This window comes from Salmo salar, chromosome ssa16 (assembly GCF_905237065.1).
Source record: "Salmo salar chromosome ssa16, Ssal_v3.1, whole genome shotgun sequence".
In the NCBI taxonomy this organism is placed as follows: Eukaryota; Metazoa; Chordata; class Actinopteri; order Salmoniformes; family Salmonidae; genus Salmo; species Salmo salar.
The window spans coordinates 63,779,048-63,800,876 of record NC_059457.1 but is presented as its reverse complement, the minus strand read 5'-3'; the positions used below and the strand labels follow the sequence as shown (position 1 = coordinate 63,800,876).

The 21,829-nt window shown below is 41.0% G+C and overlaps 2 protein-coding genes across 12 annotated transcripts in view; one reads left to right on the top strand and one right to left on the bottom strand.

Moving 5' to 3' along the window:
- Positions 1-1,589: 1,589 nt before the first annotated feature.
- On the bottom strand, positions 1,590-8,310 carry LOC100196748 (quinone oxidoreductase-like protein 1). 2 transcript variants are annotated; one of them, XM_014150142.2, is made up of 13 exons: positions 7,949-8,310; positions 7,751-7,828; positions 7,388-7,460; positions 7,208-7,252; positions 6,937-7,005; positions 6,663-6,796; positions 6,366-6,477; positions 5,969-5,989; positions 5,749-5,847; positions 5,405-5,517; positions 3,305-3,410; positions 3,078-3,123; positions 1,590-2,468 (listed from the first exon to the last, which is right to left on the bottom strand). In XM_014150142.2, the coding sequence occupies exons 1-13, from the start codon at positions 8,012-8,014 to the stop codon at positions 2,369-2,371; spliced, it is 1,062 nt and encodes a 353-aa protein (XP_014005617.1). In that variant the 5' UTR covers positions 8,015-8,310; the 3' UTR covers positions 1,590-2,368. The 2 variants fall into 2 exon arrangements, with proteins under 2 accessions (XP_014005617.1, XP_014005618.1); XM_014150143.2 differs by lacking the exon at positions 5,969-5,989 and having other exon boundaries at positions 7,949-8,309.
- Positions 8,311-8,524: 214 nt separating this feature from the next.
- LOC106574310 (intersectin-1) overlaps positions 8,525-21,829 on the top strand; it is a 67,607-nt gene continuing 54,302 nt past the window's right edge. For all 10 annotated transcript variants that reach the window (XM_014150137.2, XM_014150134.2, XM_014150136.2 and 7 more), the window contains exon 1: positions 8,525-8,693. The gene's annotated coding sequence lies outside the window, so the exon portion shown is untranslated. The remainder of the gene's footprint in view (positions 8,694-21,829) is intronic.

The window sequence follows — 21,829 nt, the reverse complement described above, 5'->3', positions numbered from 1 at the left end:
ATTGCCTGCTAGGGTGTGTTTCCATTTACCTATTTTGTCAATTAAAGACAGCTGGATGTAATGACATCACATCTAAAAAACTATTTACAACAACAAAAATAATCACAAACCTAGTGTAGAATAAAAACGTAATGGTTCAAGTGTTTCCATTACCCATTTAGGCAAACTGCGCACTAATAAATTGGCAACAGCCTATATGCCCTCCCACCTTTCTGTTTGTCTCAGGTAGCCTGCATGGATAGAACGTAATAATCAGGGGGCACAATGTTTTTGCTTTTTATCCAGTTGGATAAACAGCCTACCGCTCGGAGGCATCCGCATGGTCCTAAAGCACACCTTTGCATCACATTCCAATTATAAAACGGGTGGACAAAAATGCAAATTGCGCCCCTGGCAACAATTGACTAATATTTTCCATATTCTAATAATTATCATGTGCCAACATATAGCTACAGTGCATGCCCATGGGCGCTAGATCCATCAGCTGCCTAAGCTAGTCTGTGCCATGTTGAATCTTGCACTCACACCTGTAGATCTGAAGAAATTGGAAGGTGAAACTTGCATCCAGCCAACCAGAAAAGCAAGGGGAAGCATTCTTGAAAGTCTGGACAATTCTTGTGCAATTTTTAGAGTTGGAAAATTGTTCTTTTGTAAGCAGTAAACATTTAATATTAAATGTAGAGTGGCGCTTATAGTTGACATCACATGCCCCACGTACCTTCAAAAGTATTCGGCAATGTTATTTGAAAAACAGTTAATGTCAATTTGTCGCAACAAAGAAAGTTCGATTTTTTTTTGTCCATCTTTAGAAAATGTGTCGTTTTCATTACAATTCGCAATGATTTTTTTGCGACATTGACCCAGGTTTATTCAACAAAAGCAATGGAAACATGTATTGATAGATCAACGACAACAGGGGTGCGCTAAGTTCACTTGAACGTTTGCTACATTGCGGAACAGTTTGTACTGAATTACATTTTCCCAAAGCTTTTCTGTATGTTCTTGAACACTTTGAAGTGGATTTGCCATGGTGTGGGTTGAAGCAATGAGTGACGTATTTAAAGGACAGCGGTGCATTTTGAACCCACAACCAAATCCCTCCATGTTTTTTTCCAACTGGTCGTTCAGTACAGCACGGTTTCTGTTCAGTTACATTATGTACTGAACGTAGCCCTGTTAACTCTGGTCAATCACAGTGAGGGTTACCTGAGGACAGTGTGACCGGAAGGACAAACTATTTGGAAGCGACTCGTCTCTCAACACTTCTGATATGCCCTCAGAGAGCGGTACAGGTGGACAATGGTATCTCTCCAATCCCGGAAAGCCTCCACTAACAGGACATTGCTGTTTCCCCACCTTAGATTAATCATTTAGTGAGAATTTCTCTGGTCACAAATGACACATGAAAAGCACAGTTGCAGTTTATGTAGAATTCAAGCTGGGTCATGTTCAGTAAGGCACCAAACTGAAAACTTTTTTCAAACAGAAGGTTCTACAGATGTCTGTGGCGAAATGATTTGCTACGGTGTGTCCTACTAAACATGCCACTGATGTGTTGCTCTGTTGGAGGCTGTAAAAAATGACAATGATTGAGGATTAACCACAAAGGTTTTTAATAAAAAGACAAGCCTCAATGTGCTGAATGTAATTACACTAAGCAGAGCAAACATTAGATATCCATCTAATTTGATATGTTTTGATCAACTCAGAAACTGGCACATATTTACATTGTATTGGGATGACTGGCAAGTACTTTACACCACCAATGAAGTTGTACTTTAAAGTATTCTTACATAAGTCGTTTTTTAGGGTATCTGTATTTTACAATTACTTCACTACATTCCTATAGAAAATATTGTACTTTTTATTCCATACATTTCCCCTTCCAACCAAAAAAACTCATTACATTTTGAACGCTGAGCAGGACAGGAGAAAAAAAGTGAAATTCACACACTTATCAAGAGAACACGTGGTCATCCCTACTGCCTATGCTCTGGCGGACTCACTAAACACATGTATCTTTTGTAAATAATGTCTGGGTGTTGGAGTGTCCCCCTGGCTATCCTTAGGAATTTGAAATTATTTATACTTTTACTTTTGATACTTAAGTATATTTTAGCAATTACATTTACTTTTGATAATTAAATACATTTAAAACCCAAATACTTTTAGATTTTTACTCAAGTAGAATTTTACTGGGTGACTTTTACATGAGTAACTTTCTATTAAGGTATCTATACTATTACTCAAGTATGACAATTGGGTACTTTTTCCACCACTGCTGGCCACAAATACATAGAAAATATGAGAGGCAGAATTTGGGAGCCTGTCTTTGACAAGGGGAATGCTGGACCAGTGTCTGTCCGCCTCAGAGTTGAATAACCAACCTCTTCCGGACTTGATTCTTTTGCACCATCTCCATGGAAACTGTGGCATCATACAAAGGCACCGGGTCCTCTAGCTGGGGCCTGCACAAGACAGAGGACAAAGTGAGCACTGTCCACCAGGATAAACAAACTCATAACATACCAATATCAAATGTACAGTATAACCATGCTTATTCAAACATATTTTGGAAAACTTTCTTTTCACCCCTCTTTCGTGATATCCAAATTGATAGTGACAGTCTTGTCCCATTGCTGCAACTCATACAGACTCGGGAGAGGCGAAGGTCGAGAGCCATGTGTCCTCCGAAACACGACCCTGCCAAGCCGCACTGCTTCTTGACACACTGCTCGCTTAACCTGGAAGCCAGCTGCATCAATGTGTCGGAGAAAACACCGAAGCCAGCATGCATGAGCCAAGCCCACCATAAGGAGTAGATAGAGCGCGATGGGTCAAGGACATCCCGGCCGGCCAAACCTTCCCTTAACCCGGACGACGCTGGGCCAATTGTGCGCCGCCTCGTGGGTCTCCCGGTCGCGGCCGGCTGCGACACAGCCTGGGATCGAACCCGGTCTGTAGTGACGCCTCAAGCACTGCGATGCAGTGCCTTAGACCGCTGTGCCACTCGGGAGGCCTTTGCTTATTCACACTTGCACTGCACATGCACACTCATTATTGCAGTTCTGCTGTACCTTAAGGTCCCAGTGGAAAGCTTCTCCACTATATCCTTCATGATGTCTGAAAAGGAGCATGTAAGGTTAACATATAACACAATAGCAATTATATTATCCATGCTCAACCCTTTATATCAGATTTTCATTTTAATATGTTTGCTTCATCTCAATGAATTATAGTTAGATTTTAAATTCCTGCCCCCTCCAGAGGCTGACCCAGAGGGGCTGGGTAAGCTAAAGGATACGGAGGTACCTCCCCTGGCGGGCACTGGATGCCCCCCACACCTCCTCGTTGAGGAAGGACAGGGAGGCGGCCTTCAGGAAGAGGCTGCGGCTATCTGGAGGGTCCAGCTGAGAAACAGAAGAGAGACGAGCTCAGATTAAACTCCAAACAAAAGACGTTGTGTACAAAACTTGAGCAAATCCACTTGAAGGTCAATGGGAAGACTGCGTTAATTCAGTTGAAGTTTACATACACTTAGGTTGGAGTCATTAAAAAAAATGTCTTGTTAACAAACTAAAGTTTTGGCAAGTCGGCTAAGGACATCTACTTTGTAAATGACAAGTAATTTTTCCAACAATTGTTTACAGACAGATTATTTAACTTATAATTCACTGTATCACAATTCCAGTGGGTCAGAAGTTTACATACACTAAGTTGACTGTGCCTTTAAACAGCTTGGAAAATTCCAGAAAATGATGTCATGGCTTTAGAAGCTTTTAATAGGCTAATTGACATCATTTGAGTCATTTGGAGGTGTACCTGTGGATGTTTTTCAAGGCCTACATTCAAACTCAGCGCGTCTTTGCTCGACATCATGGGAATCTCAAAAGAAACAACCAAGACCTCAGAAAAAAAATGTGTAGACCTCCACAAGTCTGGTTCATCCTTGGGAGCAATCTCCAAATGCTTGAAGGTACCACGTTCATCTGTACAAACAATAATACGCAAGTATAAACACCATTGGACCACGCAGCCGTCATACCGCTCAGGAAGGAGACGTGTCCTGTCTCCTGGAGATTAACGTACTTTGGTGCAAAAACTGCAAATCAATCCCAGAACGACAGCAAAGGACCTTGTGAAGATGCTGGAAGAAGCAGGTACGAAAGTATCTATATCCACAGTAAAACGAGCCCTATATCGACATAACCTGAAAGGCCGCTCAGCAAGGAAGAAGCCACTGCTCCAAAACTGCCATAAAAAAAGCCAGACTACGGTTTGAAACTGCACATGGGGACAAAGATTGTACTTTTTGGAGAAATGTCCTCTGGTCTAATGAAACAAAAATAGAACTGTTTGGCCATAATGACCATTATGTTTGGAGGAAAAAGGGGGAGGCTTGCAAGCCGAAGAACACCATCCCAACCGTGAAGCACGGGGGTGGCAGCATCATGTTGTGGGGGTGCTTTGCTGTAGGAGGGACTGGTGCACTTCACAAAATAGATGGCATCATGGAGGAAGAAAAATTATGTGGATATATTGAAGCAACATCAAAACATCAGTCAGGAAGTTAAAGCTTGGTCGCAAATGGGTCTTCCAAATGGACAATGACCCCAAGCATACTTCCAAAGTTGTGGCAAAATGACTTAAGGACAAGAAAGTCAAGGTATTGGAGTGGCCATCACAAAGCCCTGACATCAATCCTATAGAACATTTGTGGGCAGAACTACAAAAAACGTGTGCGAGCAAGAGGCCTACAAACCTGAGTCAGTTACACCAGCTCTGTCAGGAGGAAAGGGCCAAAATTCACTTATTGTGGGAAGCTTGTGGAAGGCTACCCGAAATATTTGACCCAAGTTAAACAATTTAAAGGCAATGCTACCAAATACTAATTGAATGCATGTAAACTTCTGACCCACTGGGAATGTGATGAAAGAAATAAAAGCTGAAATAAATAATTCTCTCTACTATTATTCTGACATTTCACAATCTTAAAATAAAGTGGTGATCCTAACTGACCTAAGACAGGAAATTTTTACTAGGATTAAATGTCAGGAATTGTGAAAAACTGAGTTTAAATGTATTTGGCTAAGGTGTGTATGTATGTAAACTTCCGACTTCAACTGTACACATTATTACAGGAAACACCATTAACCCAGATCTCTTCACTCCTCCCAACATAACATTGGCAGTGTTCATGGTCTGTTTTTTGCAGTATGTTTAACTTCTCAAAAAGCACACATTAATAAGCTTGTAACAAACAAACAATATTTCAATCACCCATTGTATGTATGAGTGTGACAAGTAGTGATGAATAAATCTTATATGACGACTAGTGGAACTGAACTGCCAAATGGCTGCTCTAATCCAACACGAATGGATGGAATACTTGACTGCAGTCTACCTGCAGGTTTTGCTCAGTTGTAACCCAGTGACCTCCGACCCCGAGCAGGGTGATGATGTCATGCTTGTAGGGCAGAAGACACCTGGCCTCTGGCTCCTCCTCATGCAATCTCACTGGAGGAACAACATCACCACAATAACTTTGAAGGACACCTCTTAAGCTTGTGTCAGGGGTATAAAAACAACAGGGCACAACACTGACTCCATTTTCCTTCTATTCCTGTTACAAACCTTTACCGTTGTGTTAAAATACAAAATCACAGAAGCACACACTCACAGCACTACAATTCATGTTTGAGAAAGCTAGCTAGCATAATGGATAACAACCACCTACTGGCTTCTTACCTCCAGAGTCAATGACAATGTCCACCCCTAGACCGCCCGTCTCTTCCAAACAGGAATCCACCAGGTCCACCTTGGCATCCCACACACCTATCACTCTGGCTAGACACAGGACAGGGAAAACCCTTATGAAGGCCACAAGCCAAACAGTGTTCCAACAATAAAGAAGCATTTTTGGTACTCCATTTCCATTGACCTCCAAGGGGACACCCACAAAACTTACCTACAAGAGACTCTCGCACCCCTAGAATGCGTGATTTGAGTCAAAGAGTGACAGGGGTAAGAGTGGTAAGAGCGGAGAATGAGACAGAGGAAACAGAGAGCATAGACTAGGATTAAATACTACGGGCCAGTTTCCCAGAGAATTTAAATCTAGCATGCTTTTCAGTCCGGGACTCTGCTTAACCTGTGTCTGAGGAACTGGTCCTGTGTGTTGCTGTCAGAACTTTACTACTGTATTTTTCATGATGAGAGTGGTTTAGGCAACTGATAATAACGCTGTCTCTTCACAGCCATTATTACCCGGCTGCATCAATTTACAATCCTCAACTTCCAACACCTTCTCTACTGTGACACCACTACTATATTTACACACACGTTGGCCCCCTCCCTGTTCTCACCGACGCTGGGCCGAAGCTGCTCCAGGAACTTCTGGTCCTCGGAGGACAGAGCTGACGCCAGTACTTTAACCCCATGGGAGTGGGCTAGCTGGATGGCCAGAACTCCAAAGGGCTGAAAGGCATAAACACAGCCAAAATAGCAGTTAGTAGTCTTGTTCTCTTAAAGAGAAATTGTGTGCTACTATTAAGATTCTTTGCTACCATCTTCTTGTGATGTCCAATTATGGATTTCTACAGTGCCATTGAATGCTCAGATGAGGGGCCACTAATCAGTGGCCACTATGGGGAAATACCTACACTGGCTCCATCCAGCACCAGCAGTGTGTTCCCGGATGCCATACGGGCTAGGGTATGGAGGGCTGTATAGGCCCGGAGTCCATCCCGAATGGCCCCTGCCACCTCCACCCATCTCAACTTCTCTGGCTTCTGAACTGGTGAACGAACACAAAAGTCACTAATTTATTGCATAAGAAACAATTACTTAATTTGTACCAAGAAATCACTTTATACCAACAAGTGCTAATAGATGCACTCTTGCGTAACATTTGGATTTTGGATGTGTGCAACATACCAAGATGATTCTCGTTGATGATGACGGTATCGCACAAACCAGACATCGCTGTATCCAAGGGCAGAATTCCTGTCATGCGCAAGAAGGGAAAAGCAAAGCCCAGATAAATACACCATGGTCATATCCAAAAATTATAAATGGGAAGGGTCTTTCAATAGATTATCGGGAACATTGCCGTTGACAATGTCAAAATCATCAAAATAAGGGGATGTTTTGAAGGTCTAGGATTTATCCTTATGTAGCGGGTTCAGATCCCACCTGTAACATTTACCTACAACTTCATCATCAGGTTGGAAAAAGGTCACCTTAGGCCCAACTGAAGACAGAACAAAAATGTTGCAAACGATTAAAGGTTTGTTCCAAAAATATAGTACATTGTGAAATGAATGTACTAAACATCAACGTGATAAACAAGGTCAATTACAATCCATGAAGTGGATATCCTGTTTACCTTGGAGGACAATCCCAACAATCTCCCTCCCTACTGGCACCAGGTCCTTTTGGAACTTTAGATCCTCATGGAGCTAACCAGAGGAGAGAGGGTAAGGAAATGTGACAAGTAGCCCATACAGCCATACATGATGTGTGGCCATGTAAGGTAGGCCTGTCCTACAGCAACCCTGACCAAAAGCAACACATACTTTGGTCCCCAAATTATTTATACTAATAAAACTGGTCTGATACTTATTTTAAGCAGCATATTGAAAGTGACAACAGTAAGTCTTGTCCATTATGACTGAGACAGTAGAGCTATTCCTAGGTCTTTATAGTCAACATTGACAATACAATGAGTATAACACACATTTACACTTACTTTTAAATCCAGTGGACTAAGGGCACATGCCTTCACTTGCACTTTGACCTGGTTGCTACCGAGGGCACTGGGTACATTCTGTGACAAGTTGAAAAGACAATCAGTGAGTTTGTCAGACAGCCAACTATGAGCATTCCTGCTAAAAGCGTTGGCATGCTAGACTAAAGCGATAGCTACATTATTATGCTGGACACTCACCGTTTCCTGGATGACAAATTTCGCCTCTGCAGCGGTTTCACCCACTTTACAGTAAAGCCCTTTCATGGTGGAAAAACTGTCAATATGCAGGTGCAATTCACGTGCAATTAGAGCAACTGACGTCAGTTGGCAATGCTTTGTTTAACTGTGCATTGAAAGTAAAAACTGTTAAGTCATGTCAATGAGTATGCAGATATCTTACAAAACAAATACATGTCATATTGGACATATGATATTAACTAACGGTCTTCGGTTTAAAGAAAATGGGCAGAAAAATAGCTAACGTCGGCTAACTACGTGCATCAACAAATATTTGTATGGTTTCCTTTAAATCCTCCATACGCCCAAAAATGTTGATACCGCGAGATTGGTTTAGGATGCCCTTTCGATTTTTGTTTTATCGCATTCACAGAATTCATTGTCAATCAATGATTATAGTCCAATGGGCCACTTCCATCAAATTTTTCCTATATGTGATTAGTACAATTTTACGTCGATCATATTATCTCGATGGCTGATTGGCTCGATATTGCAGATGCTCAGAAAACTCAACATCTCGCGGTAGTACCCCATTTTCCAATTTGCGTAGCCTTACGGCGGGCCCTTGGTGGAAGGGAATTTGCAATTACAGGGGAAATATCTCGCTAAATCGATCATTGCAGGGGAATTCATTCAATTTTATCTTATAAGTAACACACAGTTCCTTAGCATATCAATTATTTAAGAATGGAAAACGAACGATGAGGTAAGAAAAATATGTTAATCAATCAGTAAAAATGTGGAAGAATTGCTGGCTAGCCTAGCTCGCGCAAGCTGGTAACAGTGGCTGGTAGGGGGCAGACAAGACGGTCGGTAGGAAATCGCTGCACTGCACTTATCAGCCCATTTCGTGTTATTAGCTAGCTAACCAGTCATATGCCATTGTATGCATTTTAGTGGATGATATTTCCAAGGTTCATTATTTTAGCCAACCAAGTTAATTTGTGTTGAATGTGATGTTAAGTAAGCTATCTAACGTTAGTTAGCAATTATTGACATTTTTTTTATTTCACCTTTATTTAACCAGGTAGGCAAATTGAGAACAAGTTCTCATTTACAACTGCGACCTGGCCAAGCTAAAGCAAAGCAGTTCGACACATACAACAACACAGAGTTACACATGGAGTAAAACAAACAGTCAATAATACAGTAGAAAAATAAGTCTATATACAATGTGAGCAAATGAGGTGAGAAGGGAGGTAAAGGCAATAAATAGTAAATACAATATTGCAAGTAAAACACTGGAATGGTAGATTTGCAGTGGATGAATGTGCAAAGTAGAAATACTGGGGCGCAGAGGAGCAAAATAAATAAATGAATAAATACAGTAGGGGAAGAGGTAGTTGTTTTTGGCTAATTGTAGATGGACTATGTACAGGTGCAGTAATCTGTGAGCTGCTCTGACAGTTGGTGCTTAAAGCTAGAGAGGGAGATAAGTGTTTCCAGTTTCAGAGATTTTTGTAGATCGTTCCAGTCATTGGCAGCAGAGAACTGGAAGGAGAGGTGGCCAAAGGAGGAATTGGCTTTGGGGGTGACCAGTGAGATATACATGCTGGAGCGCGTGCTACGGGTGGGTGCTGCTATGGTGACCAGCGAGCTGAGATAAGGGGGGACTTTACCTAGTAGGGTCTTGTAGATGACCTGGAGCCAGTGGGTTTGGTGACGAGTATGAAGAGAGGGCCAGCCAATGAGAGAGTACAAGTCGCAGTGGTGGGTAGTATATGGGGCTTTGGTGACAAAATGGATGGCACTGTGATAGACTGCATCCAATTTATTGAGTAGGGTATTGGAGGCTATTTTGTAAATGACATCGCCGAAGTCGAGGTTCGGTAGGATGGTCAGTTTTACGAGGGTATGTTTGGCAGCATGAGTGAAGGATGCTTTGTTGCGAAATAGGAAGCCAATTCTAGATTTAACTTTGGATTGGAGATGTTTGATCTGAGTCTGGAAGGAGAGCTTACAGTCCAGCCAGACACCTAGGTATTTGTAGTTGTCCACATATTCTAAGTCAGAACCGTCCAGAGTGGTGATACTGGACGGGCGGGCAGGTGCAGGCAGCGATCGGTTGAAGAGCATGCATTTAGTTTTACTTGTATTTAAGAGCAGTTGGAGGCCACGGAAGGAGAGTTGTATGGCATTGAAACTCGTCTGGAGGGTTGTTAACACAGTGTCCAAAGAAGGGCCAGCAGTATACAGAATAGTGTCGTCTGCGTAGAGATCAGAGAATCACCAGCAGCAAGAGCGACATCATTGATGTATACAGAGAAGAGAGTCGGCCCAAGAATTGAACCCTGTGGCACCCCCATAGAGACTGCCAGAGGCCCGGACAACAGGCCCTCCGATTTGACACACTGAACTCTATCAGAGAAGTAGTTGGTGAACCAGGTGATGCAATCATTTGAGAAACCAAGGCTGTTGAGTCTGCTGATGAGGATGTGGTGATTGACGGAGTCGAAATCCTTGGCCAGGTCAATGAATACGGCTGCACAGTATTGTTTCTTATCGATGGCGGTTAAGATATCGTTTAGGACCTTGAGCGTTTAGGACCAGATTGCATAGCGGAGAAGGTACGGTGGGATTCGAAATGGTCGGTAATCTGTTTGTTAACTTGGCTTTCGAAGACCTTAGAAAGGCAAGGTAGGATAGATATAGGTCTGTAGCAGTTTGGGTCACATTAACGTTAGTTAGTGTTAAAGTTACGACAGTTCGTTTCTGGTAACAGAACAAAATAGTCAGCACATAGTAACTTCTGATTTAGCTGTACTTTAATTAATGCAAACGCGTGTGTGGTATATGTGTGGTTCGTATATATACGGTCTCGCTGTTTTACCTCGCAGGGCAAAACAGAGAAGAGAGCGACACATCCTATTGTTCTCTTTTATACTGACAGAGATAGTTCCCGCTCAATGCTGGCCTGTCAGAGGGAGGAGGAGCGTGGTTTAAACTTGCTCCTCCTAACGTCGGCGTGCAGGCTGATCCCAGCGTCGTGACGCACTTCCTGTTGCCGGTTGTAGTTCTTCTTGTCTTAAACTACGGGTAGATCACCTGTTGATGTACTTAATATTGTAGCATAGCTTCCCCGGAATATTATAAAGGTTATGCATACAAATAGCCAGTTCAACCCTAACATTAGCAACTAACGTTAGTCGGATTAATCAGACTGTAATGCACAATTAATTGCTCACGTTAAATTATCTACAGGCTGAAACGTTTGTGTGCAAAATCGGGTAAGTGTTCCTTACAAGACAGAATGTTGAATATTTCAACTTACTCTACCGGTTGTCTGTGTGGTTTGTCTTTCACTTCAGCTGCTCTTAATTTGAGACAAAATATCCACAAGAAAGTATTGTTTACCCGACTAGAGAGCAGGTAGGTAGTTACATATGTTATTATATTGTTGGGTTCGGCACCGAGGTAATAAAGGTAGTTTTATTGGATATTATCTCGTCAATAGATATTGAACCAAGCATTCAGAATATAACATTTTCATTGTTGTGGCATGCATGGCTCAATAGCTATTGATGAGAGAGAACTGAATATCTAATGTAAAACTAATTTTATCTAGGTGCCTAACTGAACCATATACCTACCTGCTGCTAAAAAGTAGGATAAACAATACTTTCCTTTGGATATTGTGTGTCAAATTTTGAGCATCTGAAGGACAAACTGCACAGAGTAAGTTTCAACGCAATTTATTTGCAACATTCTGGCTTGTAAGGAACATTTACAAGATTTTTCACACAAATGTGCCAGGCTGTATATACCCATTAATTATGTATTACAGCCTGACTAATCAGACTAGCTAGCAACCAATCATGTAAGCCAACGGCTAGCAGACTGACTAGCTTGCTAACGACGGTCCATTGACAGTTAACCTGTTAGGGCGGAACGCCTCACCAATATCCAATGGTATAGCGTGGCGCGAAATACAAATACCTCAAAAATGCTATAACTTCAATTTCTCAAACATATGACTATTTTACACCATTTTAAAGACAAGACTCTCCTTTATCTAACCACATTGTCCGATTTCAAAAAGGCTTTACAGCGAAATCAAAAGATTAGATTATGTCAGGAGAGTACCCTCCCAAAAATAATCACACAGCCATTTTCAAAGCAAGCATATATGTCACCAAAACCACAGCTAAATGCAGCACTAACCTTTGATGATCTTCATCAGATGACACTCCTATGACATTATGTCATACAATACATTTATGTTTTGTTCAATCAAGTTCATATTTATATCAAAAACCATCTTTTTACATTAGCATGTGATGTTCAGAACTAGCATACCCACCGCAAAATTCCGGTGAATTTACTAAATTACTCACGATAAACGTTGACAAAAAACATAACAATTATTTTAAGAATTATAGATACAGAACTCCTTTATGCAATCGCGGTGTCAGATTTTAAAATAGCTTTTCGGTGAAAGCACATTTTGCAATATTCTGAGTACATAGCCCGGCCATCATGGCTAGCTAATTTGACACCCACCAAGTTTGGCCCTCACCAAACTCAGATTTACTATAAGAAAAATTGGATTACCTTTGCTGTTCTTCGTCAGAATGCACTCCCAGGACTTCTACTTCAACAACAAATGTTGCTTTGGTTCGAAATAATCCATAGTTATATTGAAATAGCTCCGTTTTGTTCGTGCGTTGAGGTCACTATCCGAAGGGTGACGCGCGGGCGCATTTCGTGACAAAAAATGTCAAAATATTCCATTACCGTACTTCGAAGCATGTCAAACGCTGTTTAAAATACATTTTTATGCTAATTTTCTCGTACAATTGCGATAATATTCCAACCGGGCGACGTTGTATTCATTCAAACACTGAAAGAAAAACATGTAGTCGTCTCGTGCACGCGGACTCCAGTGTCATTGTTCTCAGCAGGACCACTCACAAAAACTCCTGCTGTTTTTCGCACAGAGATTGGAGAGCTCTCATTCCACTTTCTGGTGCCTTCTGAGAGCCAATGAAAGCCTTAGAAAATGTCACGTTTCAGCAGAGATGCTGTATTTTTGATAGAGATGCCCTAGAAGGAGAACAAATTGTCAGACAGGGCACTTCCTGTATAGAATCTTCTCAGGTTTTGGCCTGCCATATCAGTTACTCACAGACACCATTCAAACAGTTTTAGAAACTTTAGAGTGTTTTCTATCCAAATCTACTAATTATATGCATATTCTAGTTTCTGGGCAGGAGTAGTAAAAAGATTAAATCGGGTACGTTTTTTATCCGGCCGTGAAAATACTGCCCCCTATCCCAAACAGGTTAACTGGCCAGTTAGCTTGCTACCTAGGTATGCTTTAATTTTAATATTTTGCTTCGCTTCAATAGGAATGTCATGGCCATAGCTTTCTATTTGCAATAGAAAAGGCGGCTTTGGACCTAGCCATATCTAACTTGCTAGTTAGCTATTGCCAAAAGCTGGGTTGTGCCCTTGCCCTGACATCATTAGTCTTGCACAGGTTGGATTATTTTGCATCTTTTGTTTAGCTAATAAAATTAATATCCCTCAAAAAACGTGTCTACTCTAGGATATTTCTGTCTGACATCTCGCCATGCCACTAGCATGCATTTGTGTGTGTGTTTTTGTCAGAGGGAGACCTGCAGAGAAAGAGAGAGCGAGTGGTTTTTAACAGCCATGTTTGGCATTGCCTCACACACACACACCCAGTAGCCCAACCTAAACCAAGCTCCACTGTCTGACTCTAGAAGCAATGCCAGCTTGGCTGTCAAGAAAGATCATATAAATTATTAATGTGCATTGAACTTTATTGCTGTCAATGACACCCTACCCCAAGTTATCTTGATTTGAGGGGCATGAAGGAAGTGACATGCTTTGATTTTGTAATATGATTTTGGTCACAAGGCCATAGCATAGAGTGCCTTTTGCCTCCACAGTTTCACTTTCCAGTGCTATAGCCTGCTGAGTTTTGGCTGACTTGTAGGAGACCCACTGTGCTGCTCTGGCGCCAATGATCAGTGTTAGCATGCTAATTCAGTTATTTGGTTTTCTGGTTTGGCGTCTTAGCAGCAAAGGCTGGGGGAACTGCTTTGCTGGACTTGCATCTCCCTCTCAAATGGGGCTTTGGATTTTTCTCTGTTTATCAGCTTTATTCAATATCATAGAGTACGGCTGGGCGGTATACTGTATTTTACTATATACCGGTATTGATGCATGGACCATTTGGGGTTTTTACTTTACCTTCTATAACGGTATTTGAATGTTTGATTTGTTAAATGGGATATGCCTTGTGCAACATCCATTTTTGTAGTTTAAACCATTACGACGGTAGGCCGTCATTGTAAATAAGAATTTGTTCTTAACTGACTTGCCTAGTTAAATAAAATAAAAATAAAAAACTTGGGTCATCCCTCTCCGCACTCTCCATTCTGCTTTCCACACAGACCTATCCCCACCCGATGTTGTTTTCACTTTCCTTAATATAAATCCACAAGCGTTATAAAATGACACTATTAGTTTCTTTTTCTTACATCTGCAAACACCTAGTTTGTTTTTCCTTAGCATGTTTAGCTAAATCTTGTTAGCCGCTAATGCTAATCACTAGTTAGCTGGCTGGCTAGCTAGCTATTAAATGTACTGAGTCAGAGCAAACGTAGCTAGCTATACAGCCTGATACCAGTGATGGTGTAGGCCTAAATCAGCATGTTGTTTGTGCAACAGTATCTTCTAAATGAAAGAGGAATAGGAGAAGCATGAATATGTTGCCAACATAAAGAAACATTTAATGTAGCCAAAGATTATAGGGTCTCCTAGGAAACACTGACCAACACTTTGGTTCCTACCCTGTCACAATAACTCCTCCCTGACATTTTCATTTGTTGTCATATCAAACAACGCTGTATTTAAAGTGCCCACTAAAATTTATATTCCACGGGAGGACGGCTCATAATAATGTCTGGGATGGAATATAATGGCTGGAATGGCGTGGTATCAAACATGTTTGATATCATTCTATTTACTCCATTGCAGCCATTATTATGAGTTGTCTTCCCCTCAGCAGCCTCCACTGTTATATTCTAAATATAGAATAAACATTCTGTTTCCATGATTCCAAATGTTCACCCAAGTGTGTTGGATCTAAATCGCAAGTCAAAACACAATTGCAACATTTGGTGAAAAATAAGTTCTAGATTTTTTTGCCCATATTGTGCAGCCATGTGTGGAAATGCAGAAAATGATTAAAGTGCAGTACATATTTTGGTTGAATTGAATAGTATAAAACATTCAGAATGGAGAGACCCATTGAAATCACTTAGAATGTATGCTGCCACCCGAGGGGCACGTACTACTCATAAAACACATTTCTAAGCATAAAATACTGTCATACCGAGAGAGAAAAAACTGATATGATAATTTGGCCATATCGCCGAGCCCTACTATAGAGTCATGGCAAGAAAACAGAAAATTGCGCTGGCTGTTAAGAAATGCAGTCTTGTTGATGGTAGGTAGATTCACAATACACACAGTATAAGGCTTGGCTTTTGAATTGGGAATTTTCCCCTAAGGCCTGAACATGGTGTGGTTATTGCAGAGGGAATTCCAGACTTTTCATAGCGCAGGGAAAACGGCCCACCAAACCTCCTAATCGTTTCTGCGTTTTTACATTAACCTTTGACTGAGCTGATCTGCATCGGGGCTTATGTGCTGACTGATAGGCAGCGGGCTTGTGTTGTGTGTGTGTGTGTGTGTGCGCATGCATGTGAGGAGAGAGCTTTGGCTGCACAGTTGCAGATACTGCAGCGCTCCTATCTATCGCCCCTGGGTTGCTCAGCTACAAGGCAACCTTGACTTGACATTGGCTGGAGTATGGCATTTCAGGTCCTCGATAGGAAACTGTCACATTAAATCTACCCACCAGCAATCCACACAGTCAACTGCAGTGCATTCATTTTCAGCATATTTAATTATACTGCCAAAACAACATGATATAGGTTACAGCTAGATATGTTTCAAAGAAGCAGGTGTCCTGGCGTGCACCATAGAGGCTGTTGCTAGTTGAGGTCGACCGATTATGATTTTTCAACGCCGATACCTATTATTGGAGGGCCAAAAAAAGCGGATACTGATTAATCGGCCGATTTGTATTTATTTATTTGTAATAATGACTATTACAACAATACTGAATGAACACTTATTTTAACTTAATATAATACATCAATAAAATCAATTTAGCCTCAAATAAATAATGAAACGTTCAATTTGGTTTAAATAATGCAAAAACAAAGTGTTGGAGAAGAAAGTAAAAGTGCAATATGTGCCATGTAAAAAAGCTAACGTTTAAGTTCCTTGCTCAGAACATGAGAACATATGAAAGCTGGTGGTTCCTTTTAACATGAGTCTTCAATATTCCCAGGTAAGAAGTTTTAGGTTGTAGTTATTATAGGAATTATAGGACTATTTCTCTCTATACCATTTGTATTTCATATACCTTTTACTATTGGATGTTCTTATAGGGACTTTAGTATTGCCAGTGTTACAGTATAGCTTCCGTCCCTCTCCTCGCCCCTACCTGGGCTCGAACCAGGAACACATCGACAACAGCCACCCTCGAAGCATCGTTAACCATCGCTCCACAAAAGCCGCGGCCCTTGCAAAGCAAGGAGAACAACTACTTCAAGGTCTCAGAGCGAGTGACGTCACCGATTTGAAAGGCTATTAGCGAGCACCCCGCTAACTAGCTAGCCATTTCACATCGGTTACACCAGCCTAATCTCGGGAGTTGATAGGCTTGAAGTCATAAACAGCTCAATGCTTGAAGCACAGCGAAGAGCTGCTGGCAAATGCACAAAAGTGCTGCTTGAATGAATGCTTACGAGCTTGCTGCTGCCTACCATCGCTCAGTCAGACTGCTCTATTAAATATCAAATCATAGACTTAATTATAACATAACACACAGAAATACAAGCCTTTGGTCATTAATATGGTCGAATCCGGAAACTATCATTTCGAAAACAAAACGTTTATTCTTTCAGTGAAATACGGAACCGTTCCGTATTTTATCTAACGGGTGGCATCCCTAAGTCTAAATATTCCTGTTACATTGTACAACCTTCAATGTTATGTCATAATTATGTACAATTCTGGCAAATTAATTACGGTCTTTGTTAGGAATAAATGGTCTTCACACAGTTCGCAATGAGCCAGGTGGCCCAAACTGCTGCATATACCCTGACTGCTTGCACGGAACGCAAGAGAAGTGACACAATTTCCCTAGTTAAAAGAAATTCATGTTAGCAGGCAATATTAACTAAATATGCAGGTTTGAAAATATATACTTGTGTATTGATTTTAAAGAAAGGCATTGATGCTTATGGTTAGGTACACATTGGCGCAACGACAGTGCTTTTTTTTGCGAATGCGCTTGTTAAATCATCACCCGTTTGGTGAAGTAGGCTGTGATTCGATGATAAATTAACAGGCACCGCATCCATTTATATGCAACGCAGGACACGCTAGATAAACTAGTAATATCATCAACCATGTGTAGTTAACTAGTGATTATGTTAAGATTGATAGTTTTTTCTAAGATAAGTTTAATGCTAGCTAGCAACTTACCTTGGCTTCTTGCTGCCCTCGCGTAACAGGTAGTCAGCCTGCCATGCAGGCTCCTCGTGGAGTGCAATGTAAGGCAGGTGGTTAGAGCATTGGACTAGTAACCGGAAGGTTGCAAGATCGAATCCCCGAGCTGACAAGGTAAAAATCTGGCGTTGTGCCCCTGAACAAGGCAGTTAACCCACTGTTCCTAGGCCGTCATTGAAAATAAGAATGTGTTCTTAACTGACTTGCCTAGTTAAATAAAGGTGTAAAAGAAAATCGGCCACAATCGGTGCCTAAAAATACCGATTACCGATTGTTATGAAAACTTGAAATCGGCCCTAATTAATCGGTCGACCTCTAGTTGCTACCCCAGTGCCCCGTTCCCCACCTCAACCTTTTGACCCTTGACCAGTGAACCAGAGCTGCCCTTTGGTCACCAGACTGCCAATTGGTTGCTCAGCATTCACTGCAGGATCTGTGGACCCAAGATTGACAAGCCATCTGATAGTTTAATAGTTCTTAAACACCAACTCCCTTTTATCCAAGGTCATATTAGTTTGATGAGCGATAATTCTGATGTTGGTGCTGCAGTTGGGAGTAGGATTCCCTCAAATACTATCTGCATGCAGTTTGGATCTCTCTTGGAGATGAGGAAATAACTGTGTGTGTTGCACAGTTTTCACCTCTGTTGTACAGTGCATTCGTAAAGTTTTCAGACCCCTTGACTTTTGCCACATTTTGTGACGTTACAGCCTTATTCTAAAATGTATTCAATCGATCCCCCCATCTACACACTATACCCCATAATGACAAAGCAAAAACAGTTTTTTTTACATTTTTGCTAATTTATATTTTTTGGACTGAAATATCACTGTTTTAAATAAGTATTCAGACCCTTTACTCAGTACTTTGTTGAAGCACCTTTTATCAGCAATTACAGCCTCGAGTCGTCTTGGGAATGACGCTACAAGCTTGGGACCCCTGTATTTGGGGAGTTTCTCCCAAGCTCTGTCAGTGTTGGATGGGGTTCGTCGCTGCACAGCTATTTAAGGCTCTCCAGCGATATTTGATGGGGTTCAAGTCTGGGCTCTGACTGGGTCACTCAAGGACATTCAGATACTTGTCCCGAAGCCACTCCCATGTTGTGTTGGCTGTGTGCTTAGGGTTGTTGTTCTGTTGGAAGGTGAACCTTCACCCCAGTCTAGGTCCTGAGTGCTCTGGAGAAGGTTTTCATCAAGGATCTTTCTGTACTTTGCTCTGTTCATCTTTGCCTCGATCCTGACTAGTCTCCCAGTCTCTGCTGCTGAAAAACATCCTCACAGCATGATGCTGCCACCACCATTCTTCACCGTAGGGATGGTGCCAGGTCTCCTCCAGACATGACGCTTGGCATTCAGACCAAAGAGTTCAATCTTGGTTTCATCAGACCAGAGAATTTTGTTTTTCATAGTCGGAGAGTCCTTTAGGTGCCTTTTGGCAAACTCAAAGTGGGCTGTCGTACCTTTTACTGAGGAGTGACTTCCATCTGGCCGCTCTAGCATCATAAAGGCCTGATTGGTGGAGTGCTGCAGAGATGGTTGGCCTTCTCAAAGGTTCTCCCATCTCCACAGAGGAACTCCAGAGCTCTGTCAAAGTGGCCATCGGGTTCTTGGTCACCTCCCGGACCAAGGCCCTTCTCCCCCGATTGCTCAGTTTGGCCCGGCGGCCAGCTCTAGGAAGAGTGACACTTATTTTTATTCCTTTCTTCAGTCGATCCAAATCGGCCTGTGTCTGTGCGACTTGGATCACTTCATATGTCTGTGTGTTTTGATAGCTTTTTCTCCTACACTTTGTTTGTTTGGATTTCTCACAATGCTTTTTTTGCTGCTATTAGTATTCTTCTGAGCAGCTCAAGGACACCATAAAAGTCACTTGATGACTTGAACAGCTTCCCCACCTGTGCAGGGATTTTTCTGACATAGGCAGCACGCCCAAGGGTTTCTAAGTCCAAACGGAACATTTCCAAACTATGAAGTATTGATTTTGTTAAGTTTGAGCACAAGAACACAGCATTAGCCATGGCATAATTTCCTGCAATTATATGCATTATCTTTAAAACTGCAAAGTTTTCTCAGCTCCATGGCAGAATATGTAGAATCCATGGAAATTTGCTTTAAAACTGCAACATTTTCTCTCAGTTCCATGACCGAAATGTGTAGAATTGCAGGAAATGTACTTTATAAAACTGCAAAATTGTATCTCGGCTCCATGGGAAAATTCGCAGAACTGCAATAAATTTGCTTGAATGCTAAAATTGCTAAATAAATAAAGATGGGGGGCTTTTATCGTTTTCTCAAATTAATCCGTGCCGACAGCGCCAATAGTTTTTTTTGTGTAAAATAATCTTTATTTAAAAAAAAAAAATCTAATTTGACAAACACTAGATTTAATTCATATGATTACAAATCTGTTTTCACGTCAATAAATGGCTTCATTATTAGGCTACTTAACATGATTTACATAATTTAAGTGTCCATGGAAGTTTTTGTAGGTCAACTTGTTTTTTGGAGTCCAGCGTTTGAATTATTTTTAATTCCGTTTTGATTTGTTTAAAAATTATGTTTGAGGGGACAAGTTGTTTTTATAGTCATAATACATTTTATCTTCCAAATCTTATTGTTCACAATGCAGTCCACCATAGATCTTTAGTATTGTCATCCATTTGAGTATCAAAAACACAGTGAAAGACAGTCTTGCAATTTATACATACATCAAAATCAATTCTTCTCATCAGGTACCATATTTCTTAAGTTCTGTAGCAGTTTAATAAAATATGTTTTAAACTCCACTACAATTTGGCATCGCCACGTCCCCTGCCACGCCCACCACCTAAGCCTCTTTTTGATCCAGAAAAAAACACTCCTGTGCCATTGTCAGCCCCACTTGGTGCTGTTCACTTTAACTAGTAGGGTTGTGACTAGCAGTATTTTTTCCATGGAGAAAATGAAAACACAAAGTTGGCCACCTATTTGTTCCTTTAAAAACCTGTTGTATGTCAAATATTGTGGGCTATAGCTTGGAAAATAAATAAATGTGACTGAATGACAACATAATGATGTTTGCTTCCAATATTAGGGCTGTTTTTCTAAATAAGGTAAATCTGGTTTGTTTTGTTGCCATGATATTAATGAGGATTGCATTACTGGTAGGGTCTCGGCTCTAATATTTAGGCCATATCAAATCAGATTTTGTCACATGCGCCAAATACAAGTGTAGACCTTAGAGCAAAATGCTTACTTACAAGCCCCTAACCAACAATTCGGAGTAAAGAAAAAGTTTGAAAAATGTCAAACTAATGGAAAAATTTAAAACAATTAAAATAATATCAATAACAAGGCTATATTAAAGGGGTACCGGTACCCAGTTAATGTGCAGGGGTATGGGGTAATTGAGGTAATATGTACATGTAGGTAGGGGTTAAGTGAGTATGCAGCAGCAGCGAATGTATGTATGTGTGTAGTGTCAATATGTGTGTGTTTGGTGTGGAGTCAATATGCATGTGTGTGTCAGTGTAGTGTATGTGGTTAGTCCAGTGAGTATACATGGAGCCTGTGCAAGAGAGTCAGTGCAAAAACCTATAATAGATGAGAATAAAATAAGGCGGTCAATGCAAATAGTCTAGTTAGCTATTTGATTAACTGTTCAGCAGTCTTATGGCTTTGAGGTAGAAGCTGTTAACCTCTTGGGGCTAGGTGGGACGCTAGCGTGCCACCCGTGGTGCACTCCATCAACAGCAGGTGCATTTCAAGAGCGGCAAATTTGAATCCAAATAAATGTCAAAATTCAAATTTTTCAAAAATACAACTATTTTACACCATTTGAAAGATAAACATCTCCTTAATCTAACCACGTTTTACGATTTCAAAAAGGTTTTACGGCGAAAGCATAAATTTAGAGTATGTTAGGACAGTACATTTACAAGAGTTGTGTGTAATGTTTTGTCAAGTCAAAGACAGGGTCACCAAAACCATAAAACCAGCTAAAATGATGCACTAACCTTTTACAATCTCCATCAGATGACACTCCTAGGACATTATGTTAGACAATGCATGCATTTTTAGTTCTATCAAGTTCATATTTATATCCAAAAACAGCGTTTTACTATGGCATTGATGTTGAGGAAATCGTTTCCCTCCAATAACCGGCAGTCAAGTCAGCGTCACAAATTAAATAATTAAAATTAGAAAACATTGGTAAAATATTATATTGTCATTTAAAGAATTAGAG